A 27,799-nucleotide genomic window follows, 5' to 3' on the forward strand; every position below is an offset into this window, starting at 1 on the left:
GGTTGAGTTCAGTTCTGCCTCTGGGAGAGAGCAAGGAGAGCTCCCTTCTGGCTCAGGAGAAGAGCAAACAAAATGAAGGGCACTCTGTGTGGTTGTGTGGCAGAGTGTTTTGGCTCTTATTTCTGAGAGAGAATAGAGTGCCCAGTGGTTAGGCCTGTCTCTGGCAATGAGCAGACCTGGTGCCATTTAGTCTGACTTTTAGGAAAGGGCAGGCTGGTGTGGACGGGATCCTGTGTGAGAGAGAGGACCCAATCTAGTGGCTAGTCAGTAAAAGCCTGGTTATCCTTGGAAGTATTTAAAAAATTGAAACTACTCTCTAAATTAATGAGCCCCAGCCAGATCTCTCTTTTGACTTATCTGGAGCTCTGTGCTTGGTAGTGTGGCAGAGCAGTTTGGCTCTACTGCTGAAAGAGAACAGAGTATGCAGTGGATAGGCCTATCTCTGGCAATGAGCAGACCTGGTGCCGTTTAGTCCGACTCTTGGGAAAGGCTAGGCTGGTGTGGGTGGGTGTTAGGATCCAACCTAGTGGCTAAAAGGTAAAAGCCTGATTTCTCCTTCAGGGGTGGGACAGCCTTCTGTCCATCACAGTTCCCCCTTCCGTCTGTTGGCATCTGTAATTTATCTCTACAGAAAGCAGTAGTTAGCCAAGACCTGCCTCGGAGAGGCACTGCCAGTCACAGTACATAATACTGAACTAGGTAGCCTGACAGGTAGCACTATATACACCTACCTATCCCAAAACAGTCTTATTGACATAAATTTAATTACTCAAAAAAGCTCTGAAAGTTTACGCAGAAGTTCATCTTTGACTTCCATTGTCACAATAGGGAGCATCCCTTGAGAGTTTTTATGAGCATGTGACACAGGGCCATGTGTGCTTTGCTTAGTTTGTTAATGGTTCGTGATTCAGCCATCTTTGCAAGCAGGTCTTTCAGTTAGAGTCATGTGAGATAATTAGCGTTCCCATTTTATGGGTAAGGAGCGGAGAATGAAATAAAGTTAGTTGTTAAAGGCTGCCCACAGCACAGTCTGATCCTTTGTGTAGTCAGACTCAGGCATGCCCACAGCCATCGAAAACAACAGGCTCGGGCGTGCCCAACTATGTAGAGGAACCAGATTTTGGGGAGATCAAAACAGAGGGAGGCTTTGGACTCCGGTGTAATATTTTTCAAAGAAGTACAGCACAGTTTGTATTTATGTGTCATCATCAATGTGCATAGTGCACAAGAAGAGAGGTTCCTGTTACACAACTGCTAAAAGCTAGCAACAGAAACAGTACAGCTGTTCCATAAGACACCCGATGCGGAGTCACACCACTGGTCCACCTAGCTCAGTATTACTGGCAATAGCTCTCCAGGGTCTTGGGCAGAGAAGAGCCATTTCCATTACCTGCTACCTGCCATCCTTTAGCTGAAGATGCCAGGGACTGAACATGGCACCCTCATCATGTAATGCCGGTGCTCTTCCTCTTTCTAGAAATCCTTTTTCTTGTAGGGGTCACCTCAAAGTGGAACTCGAACACATTTCAAGCCTCTTTCCCATCTCAGGCCTCTTACCCACCGAGCCATTAGCTTGGTCAAATTTACACACAGCAAAGTGCAAGGTAGCATTTATTGCACAGAGTCAAAGGCCTTTACAGTCAGAATGCACAAAAGGTACCACAGACAAACTACATTAAAAACAATAACAATGTTTACAGCACATAAAAACACCTTAAAAACAAATAAGCACGTTCCGTATGTACAAATAAAGTATTTCAGCCTTTAGACAGAGCTCTACCCATTTTTTCTTGGCTGCAGCGCCAAGGGAAACTCTGCCACTTTATAAGAAACCTACCGGTCTGAATCAGAGAAAAAGAAAATTAGTTTCTCCACCACTGGAAACAAATTTATATCTTTTACAATCTTTTAAAATGAATTTATTTCTGAGCTCTGTGTACAGAAGGGCAGCATAGACTATAATGTAGACGATCTTCTGTGACCAAGGGTCCACAAATACACAGAAAATGCAGCAATCAGTGTTTGTGGTGTTTGTGTGTGGTGGCTGACTAGAATAGCAGGAGGCATGGTTTGAAACCACACAGACATTAAGGCCATTCTGAGATTCAGGACAGTAATGCTGGACAGCTAGAGACTCTTCTGTGGTCCTGTTGCATCATATTCTCTAGCAAGGAGCCAGTGTGTTGTAGTGGTGAGAGTGAGAGACCTGAGAAACCAGGGCTTAAGAAGACTTCACTCTACCATGAAATTGGCCTGATGACTGGGCTGGTCACATACTTTCAGGGTTGTTGTGAGGTTAAAATGAGGGAGAGAGAATAATGTATGCTGCCCTGAGTCCCACGGAGGAAACAGGATTAAGATGCAACAGATAGACAGGGAAAATACATGTCAAATAGACAGAATGGCCGCTGGAGGAGTCAAAAGACTGTAGGTCCAAGCTAGGCCAAAGGACTTGTGGTTGCACTAAGCCTCTGGATCCCAGAGCCAGGAGGCGACATTAGGGGAAGGCCTTGGACTTTATGCCCTATTGTTGGCTGTCCAGAGGAACTGGTTGGCCACTGTGTGAGGCAGGATGCTAGACAAGATGGACCATTGGTCTGATCCAACTGTGTGTTTCTTATGTTCTTATGTTCTCTTCCTCTGAAGCAGCCAGATACAGCATCTGCCAATACAGACATCCTCAGTGGGGTTTATTTTTCAATCAATATGCATAGAATCGAGTAGTTAGTGTCAAAATATAGCATTGGTTATTCTGGTGCAGGGCTTCCACATTCAGTACTGGGACTGGAATCCTGTGTTTCATAGATAAAACAAAGCAGGTTCTTCTGTACTTGTGCTGCAGTTCCAGAAGCAACTGCCCTGGCTGAAATCCTCTTCATGCTTCCAGTGATCTGGAGAAAACTAGGTGCTGCAACACTATGGAAGCTAAGCTGGTTTGGATCTGATCCGTGCCTTGATGGCAGACCAGTGGAAGCCCCAGGAAAGCTGCTCTCTCTGAGCAAGATACACGTCTGCTGTTGTGATTAATAGTGCAGGAGCCCTGCCCCACACCAACTCTGACAATAGGACAAGTTGAATTTCAGATGGAAGATCTGCTGCTAATAACTAGAGATCCCAAATTATGCAAAGCTAAATTATTTAAGGAAGGCTTTTTAACACAGATAATAGGGCTGTATTTTAAGGAAATGGTTCAGAATAATGCTTTGCTAAAGGGATAGGAATTGTGGCCTATACTGCTGTGTATTGTGTGTTGCTGAAAGTGTCTTCCTGCTGGGTAGTTCCTGCACCCTTTGGTGGGTCACATTTGAATATTTATGCTTTGTTTCAGTTCTGTACTGGATTTCTGCTTCTTTTCAGATTTTCTGCAGTCCAGACCCTGTTGCACGGCTTGTTGGATGCCACCGCCATTGATCATATTGACTTACTCTGTATAATCCTCCTTGAGTCTCAGTGAAAAGGGCAGACTATAAATAACATAAATGAAATAACAATAAATAAAAAATAAAATAAATGCCAGCTTACAAAACAAAGTTTGAGTCCAGTAGCACCTTTAAGACTAATAAAGTTTAATTCTGGGTATAAGCTTCCGTGTGCAGGCACAAACTTGGCTCTGTTGCTTCAGACCAACAGGGCTGGCCACCCAAATCTGCAGCTTATAAGGTTGCATCAGACCCCCTAGTGGCTACTGTGCATTGCTAATGACAGCTTCCAAACTGGCAAGCCAGAAAATCTGAGAAAGAAGAGATTTCTTTTTCATTGAACGAGAGCGCTCAGAAAAGCAAGCCAAAGCCACATTATTCTGCCTCTGAGTACAGTTGACATTTTACCATGCACGTACACATCAAACAGAATTGCAAAATGTCTCTTTATGAGATACTATGGCATTTTCTATTTCATTCATTATGTCATCCATTTTCACAGGACCAGCCCCAGACCAAATGGCACATGGCTTCAGCATCTCCTCCTGTTGATTTATTTTTTTTAAAAAAAATCTATGCTGCTTTTTTACCTACATAGGATCCCCAAGGAAGCCAACATCAAAATATTAAAACATTGAGCGGTGACTCAAGTGGTTAAGACGCTGAACTGCAGGCTGTGGAAGGTCAGTAGTTCAGCAGTTCAAGACCCGGGTGCAGCAAGACAGGATGAGCTCCTGTCTCTAGTTCCAGCTCCTGCCAAACTAGTAGTTTGAAAGCAAGAAATTGCAAGTAGATAAATAGGTACCACTTTGGTGGGAAGGTAACAGCGTTCCGTGCGCCTTGGTGTTTAGTCATGCCGGCCACATGACCACGGAAACATCTTCGGACAGCGCTGGCTCTTCGGCTTTGAAACGGAGATGAGCACCGCAACCCTAGAGTCGGATTCGACTGGCTTTCGAGCAAGGGAACCTTTACCTTTAACAGTAAAATATTTCAGGTGTTAAACAACATTTGAAATACAGTATATATAAAATATTAAAACAGTTCATCAAAAGCATAGAAACATGCAACACACATAACACAAACAGGGAGGAGGGGTCAAGAGCAGCTATCCATTCTGAATGCTCTATTTTGTATTGCATTCATAGCCCACTTCATGATGAGATGCACAGTTTGCATGTACAATTCATCCCTCCCATCTAACAGGATGTAAAATTTGTGTTGACCTGGGTTTCACATTTACTAATCTTATGATGCCTGACTATTTTTTAATGATATCAATAATATCTCAGTCATTCAAAGGCACACTGCTTGCTGAATGCCTGCCAGTGTTGTACGTTTTGCTGAAAATAAAAATGAAAGAACAGTAACCTAGTATTTGGCCATGCAAGAATGATGTTGCCAAATAAACTTGGTCCCATTTATTTCAACAGGATTTCAACAGTTGCATAGCTTGTTGCCCTCAAGCGTGGTGAAAGGTGCCCCTGACTCCAGCACTCCCTGTGCCTGGCACCCTGTGAGTGTGGGTATCTGCCTTTAATCCAGCTGTGAAAACACATGGCCCTCTACAGAGAAAAATAACACAAAAGTTGCCCCAAGAAGCTGTGGGGCCTCCTCCTTGAGGCTTTGAGGTGGGGCGATGTTCAGTTTCCTTGGAATAAAGCAAGGCAGGTGTGAGAAGCCTTTCTCCACTAACAATGAGAAATAGATCTCCCATTGTCTCTGGTGCTTGGCAGGAGCCAAGATGAATCATCTGCTGGAAATTAAGTACGGATATAGAATCACAGAATCATAGAGTTGGAAGGGGGCATACAGGCCATCTAGGATCAGCCTAGCATCCCTGACAAGTAGAGTTTTCCCTCGGATGACCGTGGCCCCGCCCCCAGTGTGCCCGGCGTCATAACGTCACTTCCTGGTGACACGCACGCAGGGGTGGGGTTTCCCCCGGGGCCCGATCCGCCGGCGGCAGGTAACGGGCCTCTGGGGCGGGGGTTTTCCTGCCCCCCCGGGGAGACTTGGGAAGCCTAGTCAACAGCCTGGCAGCTGCATGCTATACAACCTGAAGCTGGGGATTGGGATATGCTTGTGATGGTGAACCTTTTAGAGACCGAGTGCCCAAACTGCGACCCAAAACCCACTTATTTATCACAAAGTGCCAACACGGCAATTTAACCTGAATACTGAGATTTTACTTTAGAAAAAACAACTCATACTTTAACTTAAGATGATCCAAACAAAGTAAGGAAAGCAATCCCAAATGCTTTCATTTACTTTAAATTATTTGGCAGAGAATTCAACACTTTAATGATGGTCTGGGCCTGGCTGGGGCAATGGCACGCATGCCCACAGAGAGGGCTCTGAGTGCCACCCCTGGCACCCGTGCCAAAGGTTCGCCACCACTGGGATATGCTATGCCTCTACATTTCCATGCCTTTCTCTGCAATCTTCCCTGCCCTGGTATAAATGGTTGGTTTCTACACAAAGGTTCCTGGGGGACTCCTAATCCCCTGCGCTGTCTGTTAACTGTGTGCCCTGCTGGGTGCATGGGTAGAGGACTGCTAGTGAGTGTGTGATTTATGGGTTTTAATCTGGCCTCTTCCTCCTATGCTGCTACTGATTATGTTGTTGCTGCCTAAGAGATGAGCTATGCGTTCTTGCCAACATGTACCTATTGTCGTATTTCAGCCCATGGCTCCTATATGCCACACAGGTGCTTCTCCCTGCTGGGAATGTGCAGTTGTATGTTCCCTTCTCACTGCCTTACTGTATTTCCTTTGCTTAGCAAAGGCTGGAAACTCCTCAGTCCAGACTGCAGGGGGATGCTCCCTGAACTATGCTTGTGCCAGGGATCTTACTAGTTGTGGCACACTATACCCTACAGAGGAGAGGGGAGCTGTGTTCCTTATATTCCCCCCTCTCTGTTATTTGTGTAGGCCACAGTATTTATTTATTCATTTACTTCATTCATAGTCTGCCTTTTTGACTGAGATTCAATGCAATCAATAGGATGAGACTAGGGTCAACAACTCCGGGTTGGGAAATTCCTGGAGATTTGGGGAGGAGAGGGACCTCAGTGGAGCATAATGCCATAGAGTCCATAATGCCATAGAGTCCACTCTCTAAATGAGCCCTTTTCTGGAGATCAGTTTTAATTCTGGGATATCTGCAGACCCCACCTGGAGGTTGGCAACCTAGATGAGAATTCTAATAAGCAATGTAATAGGACTGGGATTATAGAAATCTGAAAGATAAGTGTAGGTTAGTATAAGGGGGCCTGGCCACATGAGGATGCACTGGTTAGCAGCTTCCATAGAATGCAGACAAGGGCCATCATTAGCATGCAGCCTGCGGTCTGCCAGGCACGTCCACAATCGGTGTGTTGCAGCAGGGTTGCTATGGTGATTGGTGCAATCGCTATGCTCTCTACACCTTGAAATTTTGGTATATATGTTTCTTCTCTTGAGCAACCATAAGCTAGCAGCACCAGCAGCTCACTAGCATCAGCCAGAGGTTAGAGTTTATTTCAGCCCACAGCTCCTATGTGCCACGCAGGTGCTTCTCCTTGTTCCACTTATAAACTGCCCTCCCCTGCAAAACAAGGCTCAGGGCAGTGTACGACAATTGTAAAAGTACATTCACGTCAATTAAAAACAGTTAAAACAGTAACAATAAGCAGGTAGACAGTATAACAATATCAGATGGCTCTAAAATGAAGTAATTTTTCTTTACCCTGGGGGGAGGGAGGTGAGAAAAAGGGGAGGGGCAGACAGGGTGGAAAACGGTTGTTGTCCTCAACCATAGGCTGACAATAAATCTGACAATAAGTAGGCCTGGCAGTGGCGGAACACCTCTACCTTACAGGCCCTGCGGAACTGCATTAGGTGTCATTAAGCAGATATCATTAGGTAGAGCATTCCACCAGGTTGGGGCCAGAGCCAAAAAAGCCCTGGCTCTGGTTGAGGACAGCCAGATGTCTTTCCAGCCAGGGATCACCAGCAGGTTTTTCTCTCCTGAGCATAATGCTCTTTGGGGGTATACCAGGAGAGGTGGTCCCAAAGATACGTTGGTCCCAGACCGTTTAGGGCCTTGAAGGTTAGTACCAAAACCTTGAACCTGATCCTGTTAAGACACACCTTATTGGCTATAAACTGCCACAGTCCACACTCCAAACAGCCACTTTCCCCAGGGGAACTGATCTCTGTAGCCTGAGGAGCAGTCCTGATTCAAGATCTCCAGGCCCTACCTGTAGGCTGGCAGCCCTAGCTCCAATGCTCCCCTTTGCTCATTGGTGATGTAGGTCACTCCCCCTACAATCCTAAACATACTTCCTAAACCCATCACCTTCCACTGATTTATAAATAAATTTAGACCCGTGCAACCCTGTCTAGGACTGCACTGTAGGAATTCCCTTCCGCAGGCCATTTAGTAAATCCCCACTGGCTCCCTACCATTAACATAAAATTATACATGGGATTACACGGCAGGTGTCCCATTGCAGCGGCGCTTAACCCAGGCCAGGTTACACCGATTTACAGCCTTACTTGGGGATGAACTTCACTGGACTGGGATTTACTTCAGAATGAACCTGCACATTATAGGGTTGCCAGTTCCAGGCTGAGAAACAGCTAGAGATGGGGGGGGGTGTTGTTTTCCGGTGAGAGGAGTAACTTCATTGGGGCATAATGCTACAGAGTCCACCTTCGAAAGTGGCCATTTTCTCCAGATGAACTGATTTCTGTCACCCGAAGGTCAGATATAATTCCAGGCGCTCCCCAACCACAACCTAATCCGATTTAAATCCTCTTCCCACAAAGGCCGCAAACTACCTGCCCTAACCCCCCTCCGCCTTATTGGTCAATGTCCCATTAGATCCTTCTCATTGGCTCTTCCATCTATCCATCCCAAGCGCCTCGCAAAATCCCGCCTCTTTCCTGTTATCGAACCCGCAATTTGCATCTACCCTCAGCCTCTTTGCTCCACCCCTTTTCTCCTTCGACGTCCTTTCGCTCTTCGAACTCTTGGCCAACACCGCCCTCTCCGCACTCGGGTCCGTCCCTATTGGGTAAGGCTCCCGGGCAGGGGCGCGTCTCCTCGCTCCCGATTGGGTAGACGAGCGGTGGGCTTTTCGTGCATCGTTGCGGTGGTGCGATCGGCCCACGGCGTGACGCGCGTGCCTCGGCGTGTCGCTATTGGTTGGGACGCGGATGGGCGGGGTGACTGGCGATGTGGCGCGCGGCGTGTCGGTTGGCGTCGGCTGCTGGGGCTGTCGGGGCAGGTGGGGACGGCGCGGCGGTGCGCACTCTTGCTCCTGCGATCTGCCAGGCGCGTCGTAGTCGGAGCTTTCGCCCTGCGGACGTCCCGTCGCCGCTTCCTTTTCTCGGCCTGAGGGGCGGGGCGGTGTGGCCTGGAAGCGGAGAACGGTAAGGACAGATAGGAGGGTCGGTCGCGGGTGGTGGCGCAAGAGGAGAGCCCTGCTGAGTCTCTGTCGTTCCCCCGCGGCTCGGCTGGTGATTCCGTTAATAGCGGGAAGGCAATCAGGTTTTCCCTGCAGTGTTCCCAGGGGTGCACTGCGTCTGTGCATGGAGGTTCCATTTAACTGCTACAGCTAAGAATAGGGATGCCGGCTCCAGGCTAGGAAATACCTGGAGATTTTTTTTGAGGGGGGGTGGAGCTTGAGAAGGGGCAAGGTTTGGAATGGGGAGAGAGACATTAGTGGGATATGATGTTATAGAGTCCACCTTCCAAAGTGGCTATTACCTGTAGAGGAGCTGATCTCTGTTGCCTGGAGATCAGCTGTAGTCCCAGGTCTCCCGCCACCCCCTGGAGGTTTGATACAGAATCACAGCGCTAAGGCTGTAGCACTGTGTAGAAAATACAGGTGGGCATGTAAAGTCCTAAACATAATTTAATACAAAGTTTGTAATATAAACAGCTAACATCTAGTAAAGTAAAGGTGAAGGTTCCCTTGCTCAAAAGCCAGTAAAGTCCGACTCTAGGGTTGCGGTGCTCATCTCCGTTTCCAAGCCGAAGAGCCAGCGCTGTCCGAAGACGTTTCCGTGGTCATGTGGCTGGCATGACTAAACACCAAGGCGCACGGAACGCTATAACCTTCCCACCGAAGTGGTCCCTATTTATCTACTTGCAATTTCTTGCTTTCGAACTGCTAGGTTGGCAGGAGCTGGAACTAGAGACGGGAGCTCACTCCGTAAAGGGGCACCCGGGTCTCGAACTGCTGAACTACTGACCTTCCACAGCCTGCAGTTCAGCGTCTTAATCGCTTGAGCCACCGCGTCTAATACATTCATTCATATTCAATATGGTCCACATAGGACTCCTTAAACAGCTTAAATACATTAGAATACTGCTAAACTCTCTTCCTGTACAGCCCTGCCTGAGAACTGGAGGGTATAGAGTCTAGAAATGCCCAGCCAGGACTTGAGAGGGTTGAGTTCAAGGTCCCACTTAACAGTCACTGGATTGGTTGTCTTTCAGCCTAACCTACCTCACAGGGAGTGTGTGAAGTCAAAACAGAGCAAGGGACGAATGACGTGTGCCACTCTGGCCTCTGGAGAGGGACAAGGATGTAAAATGTTTCCTTCCTTGTCTGTAAGATAAGACTGCCTTCTTTCTCCCCTCCGCCCTCATTACTAGTATGATATAGTCAGTGGTTAACAGCCCAATCCTGTGCACACTTAAGTAAGGCTCACTGAGTGCACTGGAATGTGGTGTTCCATAAGTGTGTTTGGGATTGTAGCCTTTCAGATCATTTCGCTGCCTAAAATGTCTATAAGCCCTCCTTGCCTTGGGAAGGGCCAGCTAAAACAAGTAAAGACTTATGTATGTGTGACATGGACTTAATTCTGAGGTTATGTGAGAATTCTGGATGAACATCAAAGAGGCGACGTACAAGCTTTAGTTATTGAGGGAGAGTCCTCAGGGTAGTTTATATAACTTCATAGCATTCCAGGTGCAAAACATAAGTACGTACTTGATATATATATTTAGCCTGCTTTACAGCATTCTGGCATGCAGTGAGTTGAACCCGGCCTAGTCCAGTATCTTATTTATTTTTATATTAAACAAAACTTATATCTTACCTTTATGTCCTCATAAGGGCACTTTAGTAGGCTAATGAATTAAAAACATACATAATAGAAACCACACATCTTAAGAGCCACTAAAACCAGGCAAGTCTCAGAAGCGTCAGGTCTCAGAAGCGAAGCAGGGTCATCTCTGGCAAGTACTAGGATGGGAGACCTTGAAATACCAGAAGTGGGGAGGTGGGGGCAGGCTTTATTTAGTATCCTCCAGGCCCCCAGTAGGGGTTGATCACCAGAGGTTGCCATGACTTCCAGGTGAACACTCACAAACATATTAAACAAGAACCACTAAACACACCATTAAAAACAGAGCTAAAATACACATACAAAAAGATGAAAATATAAAGCAACAATGAAAACATAATGTCATCTTGGTTCCTAAAAGTGGCTCCCAAAATGGTGTGCAGGAATTGTCATGACAACTGTTCAATACAGAGGGTCACCCAAAGGTTGTCTTCTGCCAGTGTTGTAGACTTATTGTAGTAAAAAGTTATTTACACTAGAGGAAGGCTACTAGAACAGAACCCATTCCAAATATGATTCTCAGAGGAGATAATCAGCTGATGTTGGTACAATCCAGTACAAGCTGTAATTGACAACACACCCCATATTTAATTTCTCTCTGGGAAAAGTAAATGTAACTGATGAACCTTTTAACAGGAATGATCTGTATTAATTTATATTTATACAATTATATTGTGTATATATATATATATTTGTGTTTATATAATTGTGTGGTTTTGGGGTTTTTTTTTCTAAGTGACCTTTTTTGTAATTAGTATTTCTCTTAGAAAGATCAGTATTGCAACCATGCCAGAAATAAACACAGATGACCTGGATAAGCAGCAAGTACAGCTGCTGGCAGAGATGTGTATCGTTATTGATGAAAATGACAACAGAATTGGAGCAGATACCAAGAAAAACTGCCATCTCAATGAAAACATTGAAAAAGGTATTTAAGCCCCAGTTGTGTTGAGCACTTGCCCTGTCTGATACAACAACTCGAGTGCTTCCAGGGGTTTGTGGTCCAGTTTTATAAGGTGAAAGGAGAGCTGGAGGATATGAAACCAGAAAGCAAGACTAATGTAAATGAGCCAACTGATCTTGTAAATCCATCTCCAAGACAGGCATGAATTGCTGATGGGGATCTTTTGGGTAGCGAAAGGAAAGTTGAAAAGCTGCTTGCGCTTGCAAACTGGCTTCCAGGTACTCACAGACTGTTTCTTTCTGCGTCATGCCATTCCATTTAGCTTTACCTTTGATTTGCAACTGCATTGCAAATATTGATAGGGATGTGTGTATACGTATATAAAATAAGTTAAGTCTCCCTTGTATAAACATGTAAGTAAGTACATTGTGTTTCTTTAAAAAAAAAACCCAGGGTTTTCAAGCAACTTGCAAAAGTTAACTCTGTAACAGCTGTTATTGAATGGCTGGCTGTTAAAATCTGGAAGATAATAGGTGGTGTCAAGCTATGACAGAGATACAAGCATGTATCAGTCAAGCTTTCTATCATGCTTTCACTTGTAATCATTTCTGATCAATCTGTTAAGTCACCCTTTTGGGTATACTTCTCTTATGGCCAGAATATGTTGACCTTGCTCTGATCTCAAGATTGGATGGCTTGAGTTGGAGTTCCACATTTAAATAACAACCTGTCTGAATGAAGATAAAAGGACAGGAGAATGTTGTGTGTGCCCAGCTTAATGGAAGTGGTTTGCTGGAGTACAGACCCTGTGAGAAACTGACATTTGTGCTCAGAGTAATATTTCCCCCAGTGATCAAGGAGGCACAAAACAGATTCAGAGCTCTCTTTTTGTTCCATTGTGGTGTTATATTTTGCTCCTCATTTTGAGTATGTACCTGTATTTAAGTTGACCCCAATGAAGCTCTCCAAAGGAAGTTGTAAGAGGGTCTCCAAGCAAATAGAAGAAGAAGAGATTGGATTTATACCCCGCCCTTCACTTGGGAGTCTCAGAGCACCTTACAGACTCCTTTCCCTTCCCCTCCCCACAACAGACACCCTGTGAGGTGGGTGGGGCTAAGAGAGCGCTGACACAAACTGCTCTTTTTCAAGGACAGCTGTGCCAGAGCTTGTGACTGACCCAAGGTCACATCAGCAGGGGCAAGTGGAGGAGTGGGGAATCAAACCCAGTTCTCCCAGATTAGTTTGCACACTCAACCACTACACCAAACTGACTAATAAGAGCTTGCTGTAATTCTTCTAAGCCAGAAATCACCTTAAAAGAAAAGCTCACAGTTGTGTTTAGAATACTAGCTGATGTTATATTATAGGAACAGAAGTTTTCTCCTTTGCCTAATATGCATTTAAAATTAAAATCTAATGTTAATTGAAAATAAGGTTTGAATTTGCCATTCTTTTTAAAGTACAACATTTAAAAAAATTACTTGTACATCTGTGTTACAGGACTGCTGCATCGTGCTTTCAGTGTTTTCTTGTTCAATTCAGAGAACAAACTGCTTTTGCAACAAAGATCAGATGCAAAAATCACTTTCCCTGGTGCGTGTTTTAATAATTATTTTATAATACAACCTTGATAATGAATTATTCTCAGAAGGGTTATCTCACATCGAGAAAAAAATGTGTTTGGCTTATGTTTTCTGTTAAGCAAACAAAATGATAAAGATGGCCAGCCTGTTTTCCACTAATGTTTTTGGTACTCTGGGTGGAATAAAAACTTGGTCTTGGAATCCAGTAGTGAAATCTGTACTAGAGGATTTAGTGTATACTGCATTTTTGAAACCTTAAAAGGACCTTTAAGGTACTGTCAGTTATGAGATACTGATCTGAGTCAGTGAATGTTTGAACTGGATTCGTTGCGAACAGCTTCTGAGGAAGTCCATTTACTCCTTTGCAAAATGTGAATGATGTTATGGGGTGGACTTACTTGTTTCCTTGTATCATCTGTGATTGTGCTAAGCAATATTAATCCACATGAATGCTTTGCAGATTGTTTTACCAACACCTGCTGCAGCCACCCCCTCAGCACACCATTGGAACTGGAAGAAAATAACACAATTGGTGTTCGACGAGCAGCACAAAGACGATTGCAAGCAGAGCTGGGGATTCCAATGGAACAGGTAAATAATGTTCCGCCTTCAAAATAATGACTTCTCTGGGGGGAAAGTAGCTGAACAGCATCTAGTTGTATTTGGAGCCCTAATTACTAGAGCTTGTTATTTATTTGGAAACTTGAAACTGCCCTATTCCCCAGGTTGGGCATATGGGACTATGTGTCTCTGTCACAATTCCAAGAAATGTGATGTTTTTCAATAGTCAAAATGGCCAACTCCCTGCAAATGCCTGACAGAATGAGGACAGTGCAGAAAAGAACCTGCCAGTATCCAAAACCAGCATTTTAGATTCTAATGTTAACGTCTTTACAATAAAAGTGATCAGAGAATTAATCAGGGCATTTATGTACATAGATGTAGTTAGTGGTAGCTTGCGTGATTTGCCCAACACATCAGACCAGAAAACCTGGTGTATTTAAAGCTTCAGAAAAAACACACCTTTGTACGTTTTTATTTAACTCCCTTTAATGTTGTAAGGGTAGGACACACACACACACACCTGGGCTGAAAAGGTATTGTAGATTTACTGTTACCAGCACTAAATTTAGAACTACCGAAGTATCTTTTGGCTGTCAGTCTTACACGAAGTTTTGGATTATAGGTAACTCCAGAAGAAATCTTCTACCTGACTCGAATTCACTACAAAGCTAGGTCCAATGGGATCTGGGGAGAACATGAAATAGATTATATCTTATTTGTGCAGAAGAATGTGACGTTGAATCCAGATCCGAATGAAATTAAAAGCTACTGTTACGTGACACAGAATGAACTGAAGGAACTCCTGGAAAAGGCGTCACGAAATGAAGTTAAGATTACTCCCTGGTTCAAACTGATTGCAGAGACTTTTCTTTTCAAGTGGTGGGATAATTTGAATCATCTGAAGAAATTTGTGGATCATGCTAAAATACACAGAATGTAAAATATGCACTAAACTAAAAGGGTGCATGTTTGAATGACTGTTCTTCAGCATACTGCAATGGCAATTTAATAGGAAGAATGAAGGGAATTTACTTGTATGTGGGATTGTTTGGATGACTTGTTGCTTGCCTTGTGCCTTTCACATAAACAATGTTTGTATTGCTAACAAACTAGGGAGTATGCTCCTGTCAGAAGTTGCCACTAGCACCTGAAATTTCAGTACTTAAACTGGCTACTTTTCCAGGTAGGTGAGGTGTATGCTGGTCAGAATCCAGAGAACCCATGAAACTCAGTTCCCTAATGCAGCTTTACCTGGGAAAGTGCTTTGGAAAATACCAACTTCTAGAGCAGCTTGAGATAGCAAAGAGAAGGGATCAGCTACTGCATGACAGTGCACAATCCCACAGGGTATATAGAAGCAGAGGGCAGGGAAATGAATGGGGGGGCCAGCTGTAGCTTCTAGCCCTAAAGGCTAGACTACCATCAGAGATGCTACGAAAGGCAATTAGGCCTCACCCACCCAAGACCTGGCATGTTTCAGTCACATATTTTGAGTGTGTTGGACAGCTGCAGCCTCAGGTGTAAAGCAGGGTTAGAGGCCCCAGCAGTACCTGTTCATTTGGAAATGCACCACTGCACTCAGCTAAATCAACTGTTTTTGCAGCTAGCAAAAAAAGCAGGTGGTGTCATTTCACAACAAGGAAGATCAAGTCAATGCTGCTAAGTACAAAATCTAAAAAGAATTCCTTTGTGTGAATTAAGAAAAATCAAAACTCTCATGAACTTCTTAGATTTTCAGGTAGACCTGGGTTGAAAGGCAATAGTGTAGTGCTTTACAGAATCTAAGAAAGTTGGGACTCTAGGAACAGTCCATTATTGTGTTTTTAATTACTGAAAGATCTTTTGAGTCATAAAAGTCTTAACTTATACTGCTTTAAACAAAAAATAAAATTGCAAATGGTAGAAATCTTTCTCAGTGGTTCAAAGTGTAGAAGTGTTGACTAGTTTGTAAAATAAGTATTTTGTACAAATTTATTTTCCCCCTCGAAAAATAAAAAGAACATGAGCAGAATTTGGAGAATTCATTTTGCATGCTGAAAGGTTTTTTGAACTTCTTATATAAAAGCCCCTTTACTACAAAAGCCACCCTTTTCTGAAGCCAGCAGAACTTTCAAAAGTCATTTGCAATGGGGGTCTTTTCCTTTTTTAAAAAAACCCTAAGAACTGGGGTAGGCTGGAGGTGATTCATTGTGAGGAATCTTACTTCCATAATGGATGGGAAAATGCTGATGCAGTCTGTTTTGAACAGGGGTTCAATATGCCAAATTTTTGCAGCTCACCCTCTCTCAGAAACTGCTTCATAGAGTTCCACACAAAAGTGGAGAGTATAAAATTAAGAGGTGCCCCTCAACTTTTATGAAATCTTACTAACTCTAAGTAAACTCACTTCAATGTCAATTCCCAAGACCAAAAATAGTACAAACTGGACTCAGACAATAGGCACTGGCTACCACCCTTAGGATTGATTTGTAAGTCCAGGCCAGAGTTACTAGAACAGGTAGGATTCGTGCTGGTGTTCAGTCACACAATTGAGTCTGACTCTTCGCAACCCCATGGACCACATCATGCCAGGCCCTCCTGACTTCCACTGTCCTCCAGAGTTTGCTTAATCTTATATTCGTTGCATCGATAACACTGTCTAACCATCTCATCCTTTGCCGTCCCCTTCTTCTTTGACTTTCAGTCTTTCCCAGCATCAGGGTCTTCTCCAGTGAGTGCTCACTTCTCATTTGGTGGCCAAAGTATTTGAGCTTCAGTATCTGTCCTTCCAGGGAACAGTCAGGGTTGATCTCCTTGCAATCCAAGGGACTCCAAGCACCTTGATCTCCTTGCAGTCCAAGCACCATAACTCGAAAGCATCTATTCTTTGGTGCTCGGCCTTCCTTATGGTCCAACTCTCACAGCCATACATTACTACTGGGAATACCATTGCTTTGACCATACGGACTTTTGTTGGCAGGCTGATGTCTCTACTTTTTATTATGCTGTCTAGGTTTGCCATCGCTTTCCTCCCAAGGAGCAGGCATCTTTTAATTTCATGGCTGCAGTCACCATCTTGGATCCCAGGAACATGAAGTCTGTCACTGCTTCCATGACTTCCCCTTCTATTTGCCAAGGAGTGATGGGTCTGGATGCCATCTTAGTTTTTTTGATGTTGAGTTTCAAGCCAAGTCTCCCTCTACCTGGTTTACCTCACAGCACCGTTGTGTGGATAGAAAGAAGAGGTATGTGGCCTGCTTTGGGGAGAAAGGTGGGGTGTATCTGAGATGGCTTCTGTGCGTGTACATGGTAGCACCCATAGTTGCCCACATCTGTCAGAAGCCCTGTCCCATTCTCATAGTTGTATATGTAGATAATTTGTAAGCCTCCTTTTAAACAAGACTGGGATGAGGTGCTGCTGTTGAGCCAGTGTGGACTGAGGCTGATTATTCACTGTCTGGCAGCATTACACCTATATTGTTTCTGACAGAGGAAAGGAAATGGTGATGTTTGTGTGTCGCAGAAGAAGAGATACAGATTTTTTAAATCTTTTGTCACAGAAAATTCAAGTTCTCTAAATCTGCAGTCATACACACTTGCCTGGGAACACAGGAATCCTGTCAAGTAGATTTCTGATTTAAATAAGCTTTGAAGGCATCTAATTTTTGTCCATGATCAAAAAGAATCTGGCCCAGTTTCCTTAAACTGAGTATAGTTGAAATTTTTACTTTCTGCATTACCTAAAGGTAATCTACACACAGCAGTACGCATAAGCCCTATCAGGGAGGGGCAAAATGAAGAATGCTGTATGAGGAGGGAGAAGAATCAACCTTTCACACTGAGATAAATCCTGCAATCTGAGGAAATGAGCACAATGCTACATTTCCTTTATGTCACTTATTCCGCTTCTACCACCTCAGTCCTCCCTTATTCACTATACACCTTCAAGCCTATTTTCAATTAGTTTTCCCCATGCAGTGTAAAAGAGGAGTTGCATACAAAACAGTCACCTCTGAGGCAGTGGTTTCTCCCAGTTCTTGCTGCCCAAATCCTTAAAACTTGAAATTAACAAGGACTGAACTTGAAGCCTTCTGCAGGCAACCCATGTGCCTCTACCATTGAGTTTCAGGCTTAGTACAACAAGTCTAACTGCTATCCCTTGTTAAAGCAATGTGATATGACTTCAATAATACTATTATCAAACAGCATCTACCATTGAGTTTCAGACTTAGTACAACGTCTGTCTGCTATCCCTTGTTAAAGCAATGTGATGTGACTTCAATAATACTATTATCAAACAGCAAATTGTAAGGCACCACCCTTTTACTAGAGCTGGCATCTCCCCTGTGACGTGGTTAGAAATGCAGTTAAATAAGTTTGCCAACCCTCAAAGCATTCCGTGCAGAGAGAATGTGGCATATCCTGGAAGTAAGCGGTTCCATGCCCTCAGGAGCATGAGATTACCTATCTGCGTTGTGTTGCTGACATTTCTCAACTTCACCAGAATTCAAAGAGTTCCACAAGAAGTTTTCTTAGATTTTTAATTTGTATTAGAAAAAAGATGGCCATTTCTTTTATCGTCCGCTATGAGCCACTTATCTTCTCTGTGTCGTGCCGGATTTCCTCTTGCCAGAAAACAGATGCTTGGGCTTAAGGTCAAACACATGCCTGTCCCCCTCGCCTTTCCTGCCCAGCCGATTCATTTTCCTCTGAGCTTTCTTCATCATGGTTTTGGTCTTCTTCACCATCTACACAAAGATATAAAGTCACGGAAGTGAAATCGCGTTTCTGTACTTAAACTTTCCTCCCACACTCATCCCAGAAAGTAACAAACCAGTTACTTTGTGCTCTAGAACAATGGCCTTATCAGATGTCACCCCCAGTGGATTTGATTAACTAAAGAATTCATTTCCAGAAACAAATGTGACTCTGGACAGACTAGAGAAGATTATGTCCTTGCAGAATCTCAACAACTCAATGCAGTTAAACTATACGGACAAAAGCTTTATGCAAGTCAGCATGTGAACTGCAGCTCCAGAGTCCATGCACCTTTCTCCTTTCTGTGGATTATCCCATTTCACTCGGGCCCTGTTGCTTTCGCTTCTTCATCCTATGTCTGCTGCCTTCTCTGCCCCTCTGATTTTGGGGAGACATCTGAGCCAATCACTATCAAAGGCTTCACCAACAGCTCTATTTGTGCATCTGTATCAAATTATAAGTGGATTCTGCTTCTCAAAGTAAAATGTCTCCCCGCCAAAGAAAGGAAAAGCAAATGCACTCTGAAAATATAGTATTACAAGAATGCTGAGACATTTAAAAATTGAGCTTTTTAAAGGTACTTCTTAGGACTGTTCAGGCCAAAGCCATAACTTTGGACAGCAAACAGTTTGTTACATGGACCCCAAATTTCCCATCCTTTGCCCCCAAATATAACAACAGCAGAGCTACATGAACACAGTTTAGTTCAAATTGCTTTCAAACAAGAGCCCAAAGCTTCTATTTAATTACAACAGCACAAAAATGTGTGTTTTATATTAAGACAAATTATTGAAAAGTGTCGACAATATTAATAAGCCAAAGCAAACCTTTGCGTCTCGAAGACCAGATACATCACGAGGGGTGCGCGAGGAGCTCCGACTGCGGGCGACAGATGTGGGTGGTTCCGACTCCTCTCGCTTACGTTTACGGGTAACGCTACGGGATCGTCTCGCCTGGGTCACGTAATGAGCCTGAAAAGTCACAAAGAGCACAGAACCTAGTGAAATTCAGTTGTAAGTCATGATGGTGGCCACAACCATCAGGGATGACTTTAAGAGGAAATCAGACAAATCCACAAATGACCTATCGCTACACGTATAAGCCAACTGGCATGACAAAAATCCCTCAAAAATGGCTGAAAACATTTCTGAAAACATTTCAGCAGCAATGAAAAGTGGAGAACAGCTGAGCGTCCATTAAATAAAAGGAGAAAGAAGAATTCAGTTGGCTCAAGCCCTTGAGAGTAGAGAATCCTGTGGGGGGGGGACACCCTTCAAAACTTCTCTCCCCTCACCCAGCTGTTCAGCACAGACCCCCAGCTTGACAACACCCGCATTTATTTAATTTGTCCTGCTTCAGTTGATGTTTTAATTGCTCTATTGTTTGTGGTTTTGTTACAGGTTGCAAACCGCCCTGAGCCCGCTTCCGGGGTAGGGCAGGATATAAATCACAAAAATGACAACACCCGCATTTATTTAATTTGTCCTGCTTCAGTTGATGTTTTAATTGCTCTATTGTTTGTGGTTTTGTTACAGGTTGCAAACCGCCCTGAGCCCGCTTCCGGGGTAGGGCAGGATATAAATCACAAAAATAAATAAATAAAATGGCAGCTACAGTGGCTCCAATGTTCCCTCTAAGCTGTGGAGTCTTGTGAGCAAAAATTCTACGCTGTGAGCAAGCGATTTGGCTACTGCATAAATTAGTTTGCTCTGGAGCCATCCTTCCTGAGCGAAGACAAGAATGTGTGAGCCGGAGGCTAAAAAACTGTGAGCTGGCTCACACTAACTCAGCTTAGAGGGAACACTGAGTGGCTCCATCAAACCTTCATGTGTATCTCTGATTACCACTTGCTAGGAGACAGGTGTGCCTTCACAACCCAGCTCGTGGGCTTCCCAGAAGAACTGTGGGATATGGGATGATGGACTTGGTGGACCTTTGCTGTGATTCAGCTAGCTGCTTGGCTCTGAAACCACTTCTTCTGCATTAGATGCTCAAGTGATCAGATGCTGCGCTAGGGCACGGCACTTTTTTTGTCAAAGGTTTGCAGCTAGTGATCCGCATGCACAATAATTATGGGTCCCTCCAGGTCCCCCTCCTTCCAGCAGTCCTTTCGGACCCAGGAAAAGTAGATTCCCAGGGTTGTGGGACCCATGTGGACTAATAAGCTCAGTGGGCTGGACTGTAGTACAGAGGAGGGAGGAAGACAAGCAAAACTTTCCTCTCTCATGCAACAGAACGACTCTGTTGACGGAGGAAACAGGAAGGACTATTTCCTCTCTGCAGCCCCCCGGCCCATGCGGTGGTAAGTCCAAATGGGTCCTGCTACCTTAGGAATCAACCACTGGGAAGAGGGGGAACATGAAACAAACCATGACTATCAGCAGTTTCCACTGACAGGCTGCTGGATCCAACTCAAAACATTTTAAAGGTACAATATATCTTCCTTTAAAGGACAAACCTTACTATTCCTGAAACAATAGGGATTTTGACTGAGAATTCAAGTGGTATGGTTCCTCTGCTGCATTTTGTATTCATTCATTCCTTTAACGCTACTCTCTCTCACGAAACCAAAAGAAGTGGCAGAACGATGACACCAAGACCAATTTGAAAAGCGGTATGACGTAACTCACTTCATTTTTGTCTGTCATGTCCAGCCCAAGATCGCTCATCTCCTTCTCTAACTTCTTCCGTTGAACCTACAGTGACAAGGAACCCATTATGTACTGCAGTACCCATAGATTTTTCATTTGTATAGATGCAGTACTGAGAAAGTAGAAAGAATTTAAATATGAAAACCACAAAGAGAAACACTGTGATAAAAAATTCACATGAGAAGCCATAGCTGGAAGCGCACGGATGAGACAACAGGTATTCTGACCACCTGCCATGCTTCACGCTCCCCCTTTTGCTTCAGCATAATGCAAGAGGCATTAAAATTCATGCACAGCAAATTCAACACATTCTTACTAGACGCACAGTACCACAATGCAGAATGTAGGCAGAAAATTGTTTCTATTACTACAGCAACAGAACAACCACCCTAAGCACCATGCATTATTAAAGCCATCTCGAAGGGGATGCAGTCCCTGCATTTAAGATGAGCTCCAAGTTACAACCTGAGAAAATCTTGAGGCTGCAGTTTGAACACTATTTCTGCTACATGCAAATGCACAAAACTCACTTTGAGGCACTCCATCTAACTCAGTACTGTTCATACTGACTGGCTGTGGCTCTCCAGGGCCTTGAGCAGAAAAGGATCGTTCTGAACTTCTGGCACCAGAGATCCTTTAACCGTAGACGCTGTGAGACTGAATCTTGACTCTCCAAATAAACAAAACACATGGCTTCTCCAAAGCTGAGGCCTTCGCCTTGAGCACGGGCTTGGCTGAAAAGTGAACTTGGAACTATCTCGTCTAAAATGAGAATCATGTCTAGGCCAAGAAGTATGACCCTGTTATGTGTCCTCTGCATATTTCCCTGTCTTAATTCTAATATGACTTTGGCGGGGGGTGGCAATGACACATGCAGTAAATCAAGTACACGGAAGAGACAGGGCGGACTGAATTTAACCTCTTAACTGCCATCATGCCCTTCATACTTGCCTGACACCACAAGGTTTTTTCCACTTGCCTTTTTAGCTGTTCTTGGCATCCTGGGCCCCTGTGTATCTTTCTCCTTGGACTCCAACATCTTCAGCTTCTTCTTCTCGCGAATCTGTTGTGCCAGTTCCCTGATTCCCACCATTTCCTCATCTTCACTCTCTGAATCGCTATCGTATTCTCCGGCCGCCTGCCTGAGTTCCTCCTCTTCCTCCAGCTGATGCAATTTCTTCGAAGAGATCGAATAAAATGCATTAGTATGTTGGTTCCCCCGTGTTTATTCTTCACAGAGACTAACACCACTACGGCTTGTCAGGCAAAGCTCAGTCATCAATTCTAGTTTCTATTTTAATTCAGCAACTGACATTTCAGCAGCTTCGACAGCAGAACACGTGAGAAACTGCCTTATACTGAGCCAGACCCATTGGTCCACTACGGACAGTACTCTGGACAGTATTCATGGACTGTCTACTCTGACTGGCAGCGGCTCTCCAAGGTCTCAGCCAGAGGTCTTTGGCATCATCCACTGCCCAATCCCTCTTTAACTGGAGATGCCGGGGGTTGAACCTGGGACCCTTCTGCACACTAGGCAGATGCTCTACCACTGAGCCACAGCTCTTCCCTGTTTGTCTCTCAGGACATGAAGACCTCTTGTCCTTGGGAAGGAGAGGCAAAACGAATCAACCCAGCAATGGAGAGTTACATATTGGGAATGGGAGGGAAGGAGAAAGAAACAGGTACGACCGTACTTTAAAAATATAAGTTGCTTTGAGGACTTTATCATTCGGAGGGGAAAGGATATTAACATAACAGATCAACCTAGCTGCCACTTTCTGATCCAACATGAGCAGTGAGGCCAGAACCTTTAGGAAAGAAAATCTAAAAACACTGTTAACCTGTCAGCCAACCAGCACTTTCCTCTCACCCTCCTCCTTGGTGATGAACAGTGTAAGGAGACACAAAGTCCCAAACGTTCTTGTTTCAACACAAACTCTCCACACATCTAAGCACCGTGGTAATGATGACACAACACTTACCTTCATGATGTCTGGGTCAATGTAGTCAGCTATGTTATGACCTTCCCAGATCTCCGGTATCTTATCATATTTTTCAGACGGATTCATTAAATCCCAGTATTCTAGAGCAAAGGGAAAGGAAATACAGGAATTCTATTCCATTTTTTTCCCAGCTTAAAAGCCCCACTGAACGAAGTGGTTGCCAGACCAACAGGAGGAAACGCCTACGTCCTTCAAACCTAAGTTATGTACTGTCTGGTCCCTTGTTTCTTTTGACCAGCGGTCCTCTTGATTTCAGGGTGATGTAAAGTATTATATAAAGGTCTGAAGGTTTGTTTCTGATTTTAAACAAAAATCTCTCCAAAACGCTAAAAAAGGTCATGGGGCCCAGTTTCATGGTGAATGAAGAGCTCTCCGCTGACCCTGAAAACCCAAGAATAAGGAATGGGGCAGAACGTGTTGGTATGGCTTTAAAATGTAAATTTGAATAGCAAAACATGCAACTGTGGATTCTGTGAACTTAGGCAGATCGTGAGAGGGAGGGCAGGAAGGGTTGCCTCAGGGCTTAGTTCCCATGGCCCTTTCTTACACATCCAGGGAAATGCTGATTGCCACTTTGGGGTCAGGAAGCAATCCTGGAGGTTTTTTTGTCATCTTCTTGGCGTGGAACAGCGGTCACTGCGGGTGTGGAGGGGGAGTTATTTGTGAATTTCCTGCATTGTGCAGGGGGTTTAACTGGATGACCCTGGAGGTCCCTTCCAACTCTATGATTCTATGATTCTAATTAAAACTAGAAAAAGGAAAACAAATTTATCCAGCACAGCAGTATGAGGGATGCACAGATCAAAATGTTCGGATCGATGCACAGTTTTTGTTTTGCTTGAACTGTTCCACTCCAAGACATCACATGCTGACAGTCGAAGTTCTAACAACACAGGGATTAATATTAACACTTACTCTGAAGATCCAAAATATAGTCATCTCCCAGTTCCATTTCAAGATCTTTCTCCTGCAAGTAAGCAACACATCATTAATACAGGTAATCATTTCTAAGGTTCATAACAATGTTGGAATTATGCCCCAAATCCATAGGAAGAGAAACTTTTCAAGACATGCTTACCAGTTTCTTTTTAGGCGTGTCGACCTCCATGCGGTTTTTGCGCCGCAAGGCCCCCTCCGGAATAAAAGGAGGCCTTTCCTAAGACAAAAGCATAAAATCAACATGAGCTCAAAGAACCCAGAATGCTGATTTAAGTACTTGGGATTCTTTTTATTTGTCATAATAAGCCTTTACTAAGGAACGGCGGTCACATGTTGTTGGTGAGTCATCACAGCATTTTGCAAACAAGTAGAAAAAAAATATTGTTTATAATCTACTTCACAGTAAAAAAAACAAATTATAACAATTACATAAAACCAACCTTGTTGTCTCTTTTGGCTGGGAGAGCGAGATGTAGCCTGTTCAGGATATCATTCACCTTGTTGCCTTTCATTTTGGTTTCAACACGATGGGCCAGCAATCGGTCACAGGCCTGCAAGCATATGACATATTAATGTTAGCAGCATACAAACCAATAGTGACTCCATGCAGCTGTCATGTTTGCTGATCTCTTATAGTTGAGGGACAGGAAGCGCCCTACAGACTCACAGACACTCCCCCCCCATTTCACCAACCTGTGTAACTTTCCACTCTCCGTCTTCTCAGCACTGACCAGGGTTGTCAAGTTCTGCAAGCACCAAGGTTAATGCTAACCATGGCTACCAAAAGAGCTTCAACCTTGGTCTCAAACTGATTATAGCTACCATTAGCACTGGTGCAGATATAACAGTACAACACTGGTGCTGATTAACAGCAAGAAGAAGGTGAACTTGGGGGGGGGAACTATGAGTACTGGGTGGAAAACTATAACTACCAGGGTGCTCCTGTCCTCTTGACGATCATCGCCTTAATTTTACTTCAGGCATGCCGCTGCAGAGGGATGGAAGAGGGACAAGAGCAGGGCTATTTTTGGGCAGGAACGCACAGGAACGGAGTTCCGGCTGGCTCCTGAGTTGGCCACGCCAAGCAGGAACTCATTAGCATAACAGACCACACCCAATAGCAGAAACTCATTAGGATTGGCTACAGTGGTGTATGGCCTAACATGCAAAGGAGTTCCTGCTACAAAAAAAGCCCTGGGTTTTGACAACAAACAAGGTAAACAGAATAAGAAACAAAAGGTCGGTGTGGCTGGATGTCCACACTTCTGGTAACATGGGGGTGCGGCCTAATAAGCTAATGAGCTGTGCCGTCAGGGGTGTGGCCTAATATGCTAATAAGTTTCTGCTGTTGGGTGTGGCCTATTATGCTTACGAGTTCCTGCTGGTCTTTTTCTACAAAAAAAGCCCTGGACAAGAGTATGCATTTAATTCATTTGTACCCCATCTTTCTCCCTAACAGAGACCCAAAGCAACTTACATAATCCCCCCCCCCCCAATTTTACCCTCACAACTGTAAAGGGATTCTGCTGGACAGGAAATCGCCTGAGACCCCCCCCCCCCAGCCCCCCCCCAAGTTCCCCCAGACCTCACCAGAGTTCAATGGGCTGGATTGGACTGGCGAGAGACTGGATCTTCCCAGAGAGAGACAAACAAGACGGTTGCTTCACACTGAAGCCTGTTTACCGAACCTTAAAATCATATAAAAATCTCAGAGCAAAGCATACAAAAGCATCATCTCCGATATGTAGAACTGTGCACACTTATAACCAATGTTCCCTCTAAGCTATAGAGTCTTGTAAGCAAAAATTCTACTTTGTGAGCTACTGGCATTAAAGTTGTGAGCTCATGATTTGGCTACTGCATAAATTAGTTTGCTCTGGAGCCATCCTTCCTGTGCTAAGACTAAAATGTATGAGCTGGAGGCTAAAAAAATGTGACCTAGCTCACACTAACTCAGCTTAGAGGGAACACTGCTTATAACTAGTAAAGGAATGCATTCCGGCTACCCACCAAGAACCTGCCAAATGTGTGGTTTGGTTGGTGTGTAACAACTAATAATGAGAAAACAAGCCACATATATACCTTGCTAGCCACGTAGAGTTGTCAGTCAGGAACATGACCATACCCTGCCCCACGAGAACCCACTGAACACTGCTCGGAGTCAGCTCATACTCTGTGAGGTCAGAAAGCTCCAGACTCCCTTCCTGTGTCAAGGCAGAGCCATATGGTGCCAGAGACCCTGACATCCCAACATTTAGACTTCCAGGCTGGCACCATGCTCCATGGAATATAGGCAATGCTTGTAGGTGAAAGGGCACAGGCAAAGCCACCCTTTCGAAAGGAATATGTGGAAAAGCTAATCATGCAAAGCCTTATGGGATCAAAAACCAAACACGCATAAACTAATTCAAGCTGCTATACAGAAACGGCCCAGTCTTCCTTATAATTCTGCCATAACGACAACCCTGGGAGGTAGGTTAGGCTGAGAAGGTGTGACTGGCCCAAAGTTACCCAGCGAGCTTAGTGGTTCAAGCGTCAGACTAGGATCTGGGAGACCCAGGATCCATCCCCCACTCTGACATGGAAGCCAGTTTGGTAACCTGTAGGTGGGCCAGTCACACGCAATCAGCCCAACCTGCCTCACAGGGTTGCTCTGAGGATAACAGGAAGGAGAGGAGAACAATGTATGCTGCTTGGGGTCCCCACTGGGGAGGAAAGTGGGGTGTAAATGAAGTGAATATCTGGACTTCTAAAACGTGTGTCTGGGATTAACCACACAACATCAGAGGCAACTGAAGACAACACTCTCGCAGAACAATTTCTTGTGTCAGTGTGGAAGTCCCGCTGCTAGTCAAAACGGGTTCAGTGAATGTGTTTGTCAATCTACAGAGCAGCCACAGAGTTCCCATCACAAGGAAACTGGAGCTACTTCAGTTAGTTTCCCTAAGGAACCTGGAAAATTATCCCATGCAATATTTTTTTTTGCCTTTAGCCAAGTATCTATTTCTTTCTTTACCCACATATCACAAGTATTTTACATGATTCAGGCAAAGGGTGTAAATGATACGAAACGGAACAGGTTGGATTCCATGACACCCTTCCTCCAACTCCTTGACTCTACACAGTTGTTTCCATGTACCCAGTTGTGTTAGAGGTATGAAAGTTCCTGTGCGTGGCAGACCCAGTAAGCAGAAGGGGCCCTCTGGATCCAACCTAAAAAGCATGTTTGGAATGTATTTTATACAAGTGAGAGAACATACTTACTTCAGTTTTAACTTGAATCACTCCTTCCTCAGTGAGGGTGCTTGTCTCTATTACTGGAAATCCATCTGCTTCTAAATCCGCAAACATTTTCTAGAGCACGGAACGGACATATGTGAATTAAGAAATGGTCGTTTAAATTTTTACGACAACAAAAACATTTTCTGTTACTTGTGCCTAAAGAACTGAAATAATACCAGAATTTCCTAAAATGGATAATCTATAAAAGTTTTATCAGGAAATACAGCAACCAGGGCTATTTTTGGGCAGGAACGCACAGGAACGGAGTTCCGGCTGGCTTCACAGTTGGCCACGGCCACTACAGCCAAAACCTCTGCATGCGTGGCTACAGAGGGAAGGCCTGGAGAGTGACCCCCCCCCAGTGACTCTGAGGCGGGCAGGCCAGGGGGTCCCTGAAAGGATCGGGGAGGCATTTAAATGCCTCCCTGTGCCTTCCTCAGCCTTCCCTTCAAGGGGGGGGGCCTTGCCCGGGCAAGCCAAGGGAAGGCATGGGGTGTGGCCTAATATGCTAATCAGATGTGCTATCAGGGGTGTGGCCTAATATGCTAATGAGTCTCAGCTGTTGGATGTGGCCCATTATGCTAATACAT

At 44.4% G+C, this 27,799-nt stretch overlaps 2 protein-coding genes across 4 annotated transcripts in view; one reads left to right on the forward strand and one right to left on the reverse strand.

The window, feature by feature from the left end:
- The first annotated feature begins 8,636 nt into the window (after positions 1 to 8,636).
- LOC107120493 (isopentenyl-diphosphate Delta-isomerase 1) lies at positions 8,637 to 15,599 on the forward strand. 3 transcript variants are annotated; one of them, XM_015423206.1, is made up of 5 exons: positions 8,637 to 8,839; positions 11,299 to 11,471; positions 12,948 to 13,040; positions 13,491 to 13,621; positions 14,217 to 15,599. In XM_015423206.1, exons 1-5 carry the CDS (start codon positions 8,643 to 8,645, stop codon positions 14,532 to 14,534), a joined length of 912 nt encoding a protein of 303 aa, XP_015278692.1. In that variant the 5' UTR covers positions 8,637 to 8,642; the 3' UTR covers positions 14,535 to 15,599. The 3 variants fall into 3 exon arrangements, with proteins under 3 accessions (XP_015278692.1, XP_015278693.1, XP_015278694.1); XM_015423207.1 differs by having other exon boundaries at positions 11,311 to 11,471; XM_015423208.1 differs by having other exon boundaries at positions 8,769 to 8,839; positions 11,315 to 11,471.
- A 2,516-nt stretch (positions 15,600 to 18,115) lies between these two features.
- GTPBP4 (GTP binding protein 4) overlaps positions 18,116 to 27,799 on the reverse strand; it is a 21,876-nt gene continuing 12,192 nt past the window's right edge. Inside the window, exons 9-17 of the mRNA XM_015423202.1 lie at positions 27,192 to 27,281; positions 24,368 to 24,478; positions 24,067 to 24,144; positions 23,904 to 23,955; positions 22,968 to 23,068; positions 21,962 to 22,159; positions 20,962 to 21,027; positions 19,159 to 19,302; positions 18,116 to 18,321 (exon numbers count right to left, since the gene is read on the reverse strand). Of these exons, the coding sequence (XP_015278688.1) occupies positions 18,169 to 18,321; positions 19,159 to 19,302; positions 20,962 to 21,027; positions 21,962 to 22,159; positions 22,968 to 23,068; positions 23,904 to 23,955; positions 24,067 to 24,144; positions 24,368 to 24,478; positions 27,192 to 27,281 (993 nt within the window). The 3' untranslated portion in view covers positions 18,116 to 18,168. The remainder of the gene's footprint in view (positions 18,322 to 19,158; positions 19,303 to 20,961; positions 21,028 to 21,961; positions 22,160 to 22,967; positions 23,069 to 23,903; positions 23,956 to 24,066; positions 24,145 to 24,367; positions 24,479 to 27,191; positions 27,282 to 27,799) is intronic.

This window comes from Gekko japonicus, unplaced genomic scaffold (assembly GCF_001447785.1).
Source record: "Gekko japonicus isolate JY-2015 unplaced genomic scaffold, Gekko_japonicus_V1.1 scaffold839, whole genome shotgun sequence".
In the NCBI taxonomy this organism is placed as follows: Eukaryota; Metazoa; Chordata; class Lepidosauria; order Squamata; family Gekkonidae; genus Gekko; species Gekko japonicus.

What these genes read in the sequence shown, in the direction of transcription:
- LOC107120493 (XM_015423206.1), top strand. Translation starts at nt 8,643, where the DNA reads ATGTGGCGCGCGGCGTGTCGGTTGGCGTCGGCTGCTGGGGCTGTCGGG. An exon ending in TGGCCTGGAAGCGGAGAACG is followed by an intron (nt 8,840 to 11,298) that starts GTAAGGACAGAT and finishes TTTTGTAATTAG; the next exon opens with TATTTCTCTTAGAAAGATCA. An exon ending in TGGGGATTCCAATGGAACAG is followed by an intron (nt 13,622 to 14,216) that starts GTAAATAATGTT and finishes TTTGGATTATAG; the next exon opens with GTAACTCCAGAAGAAATCTT.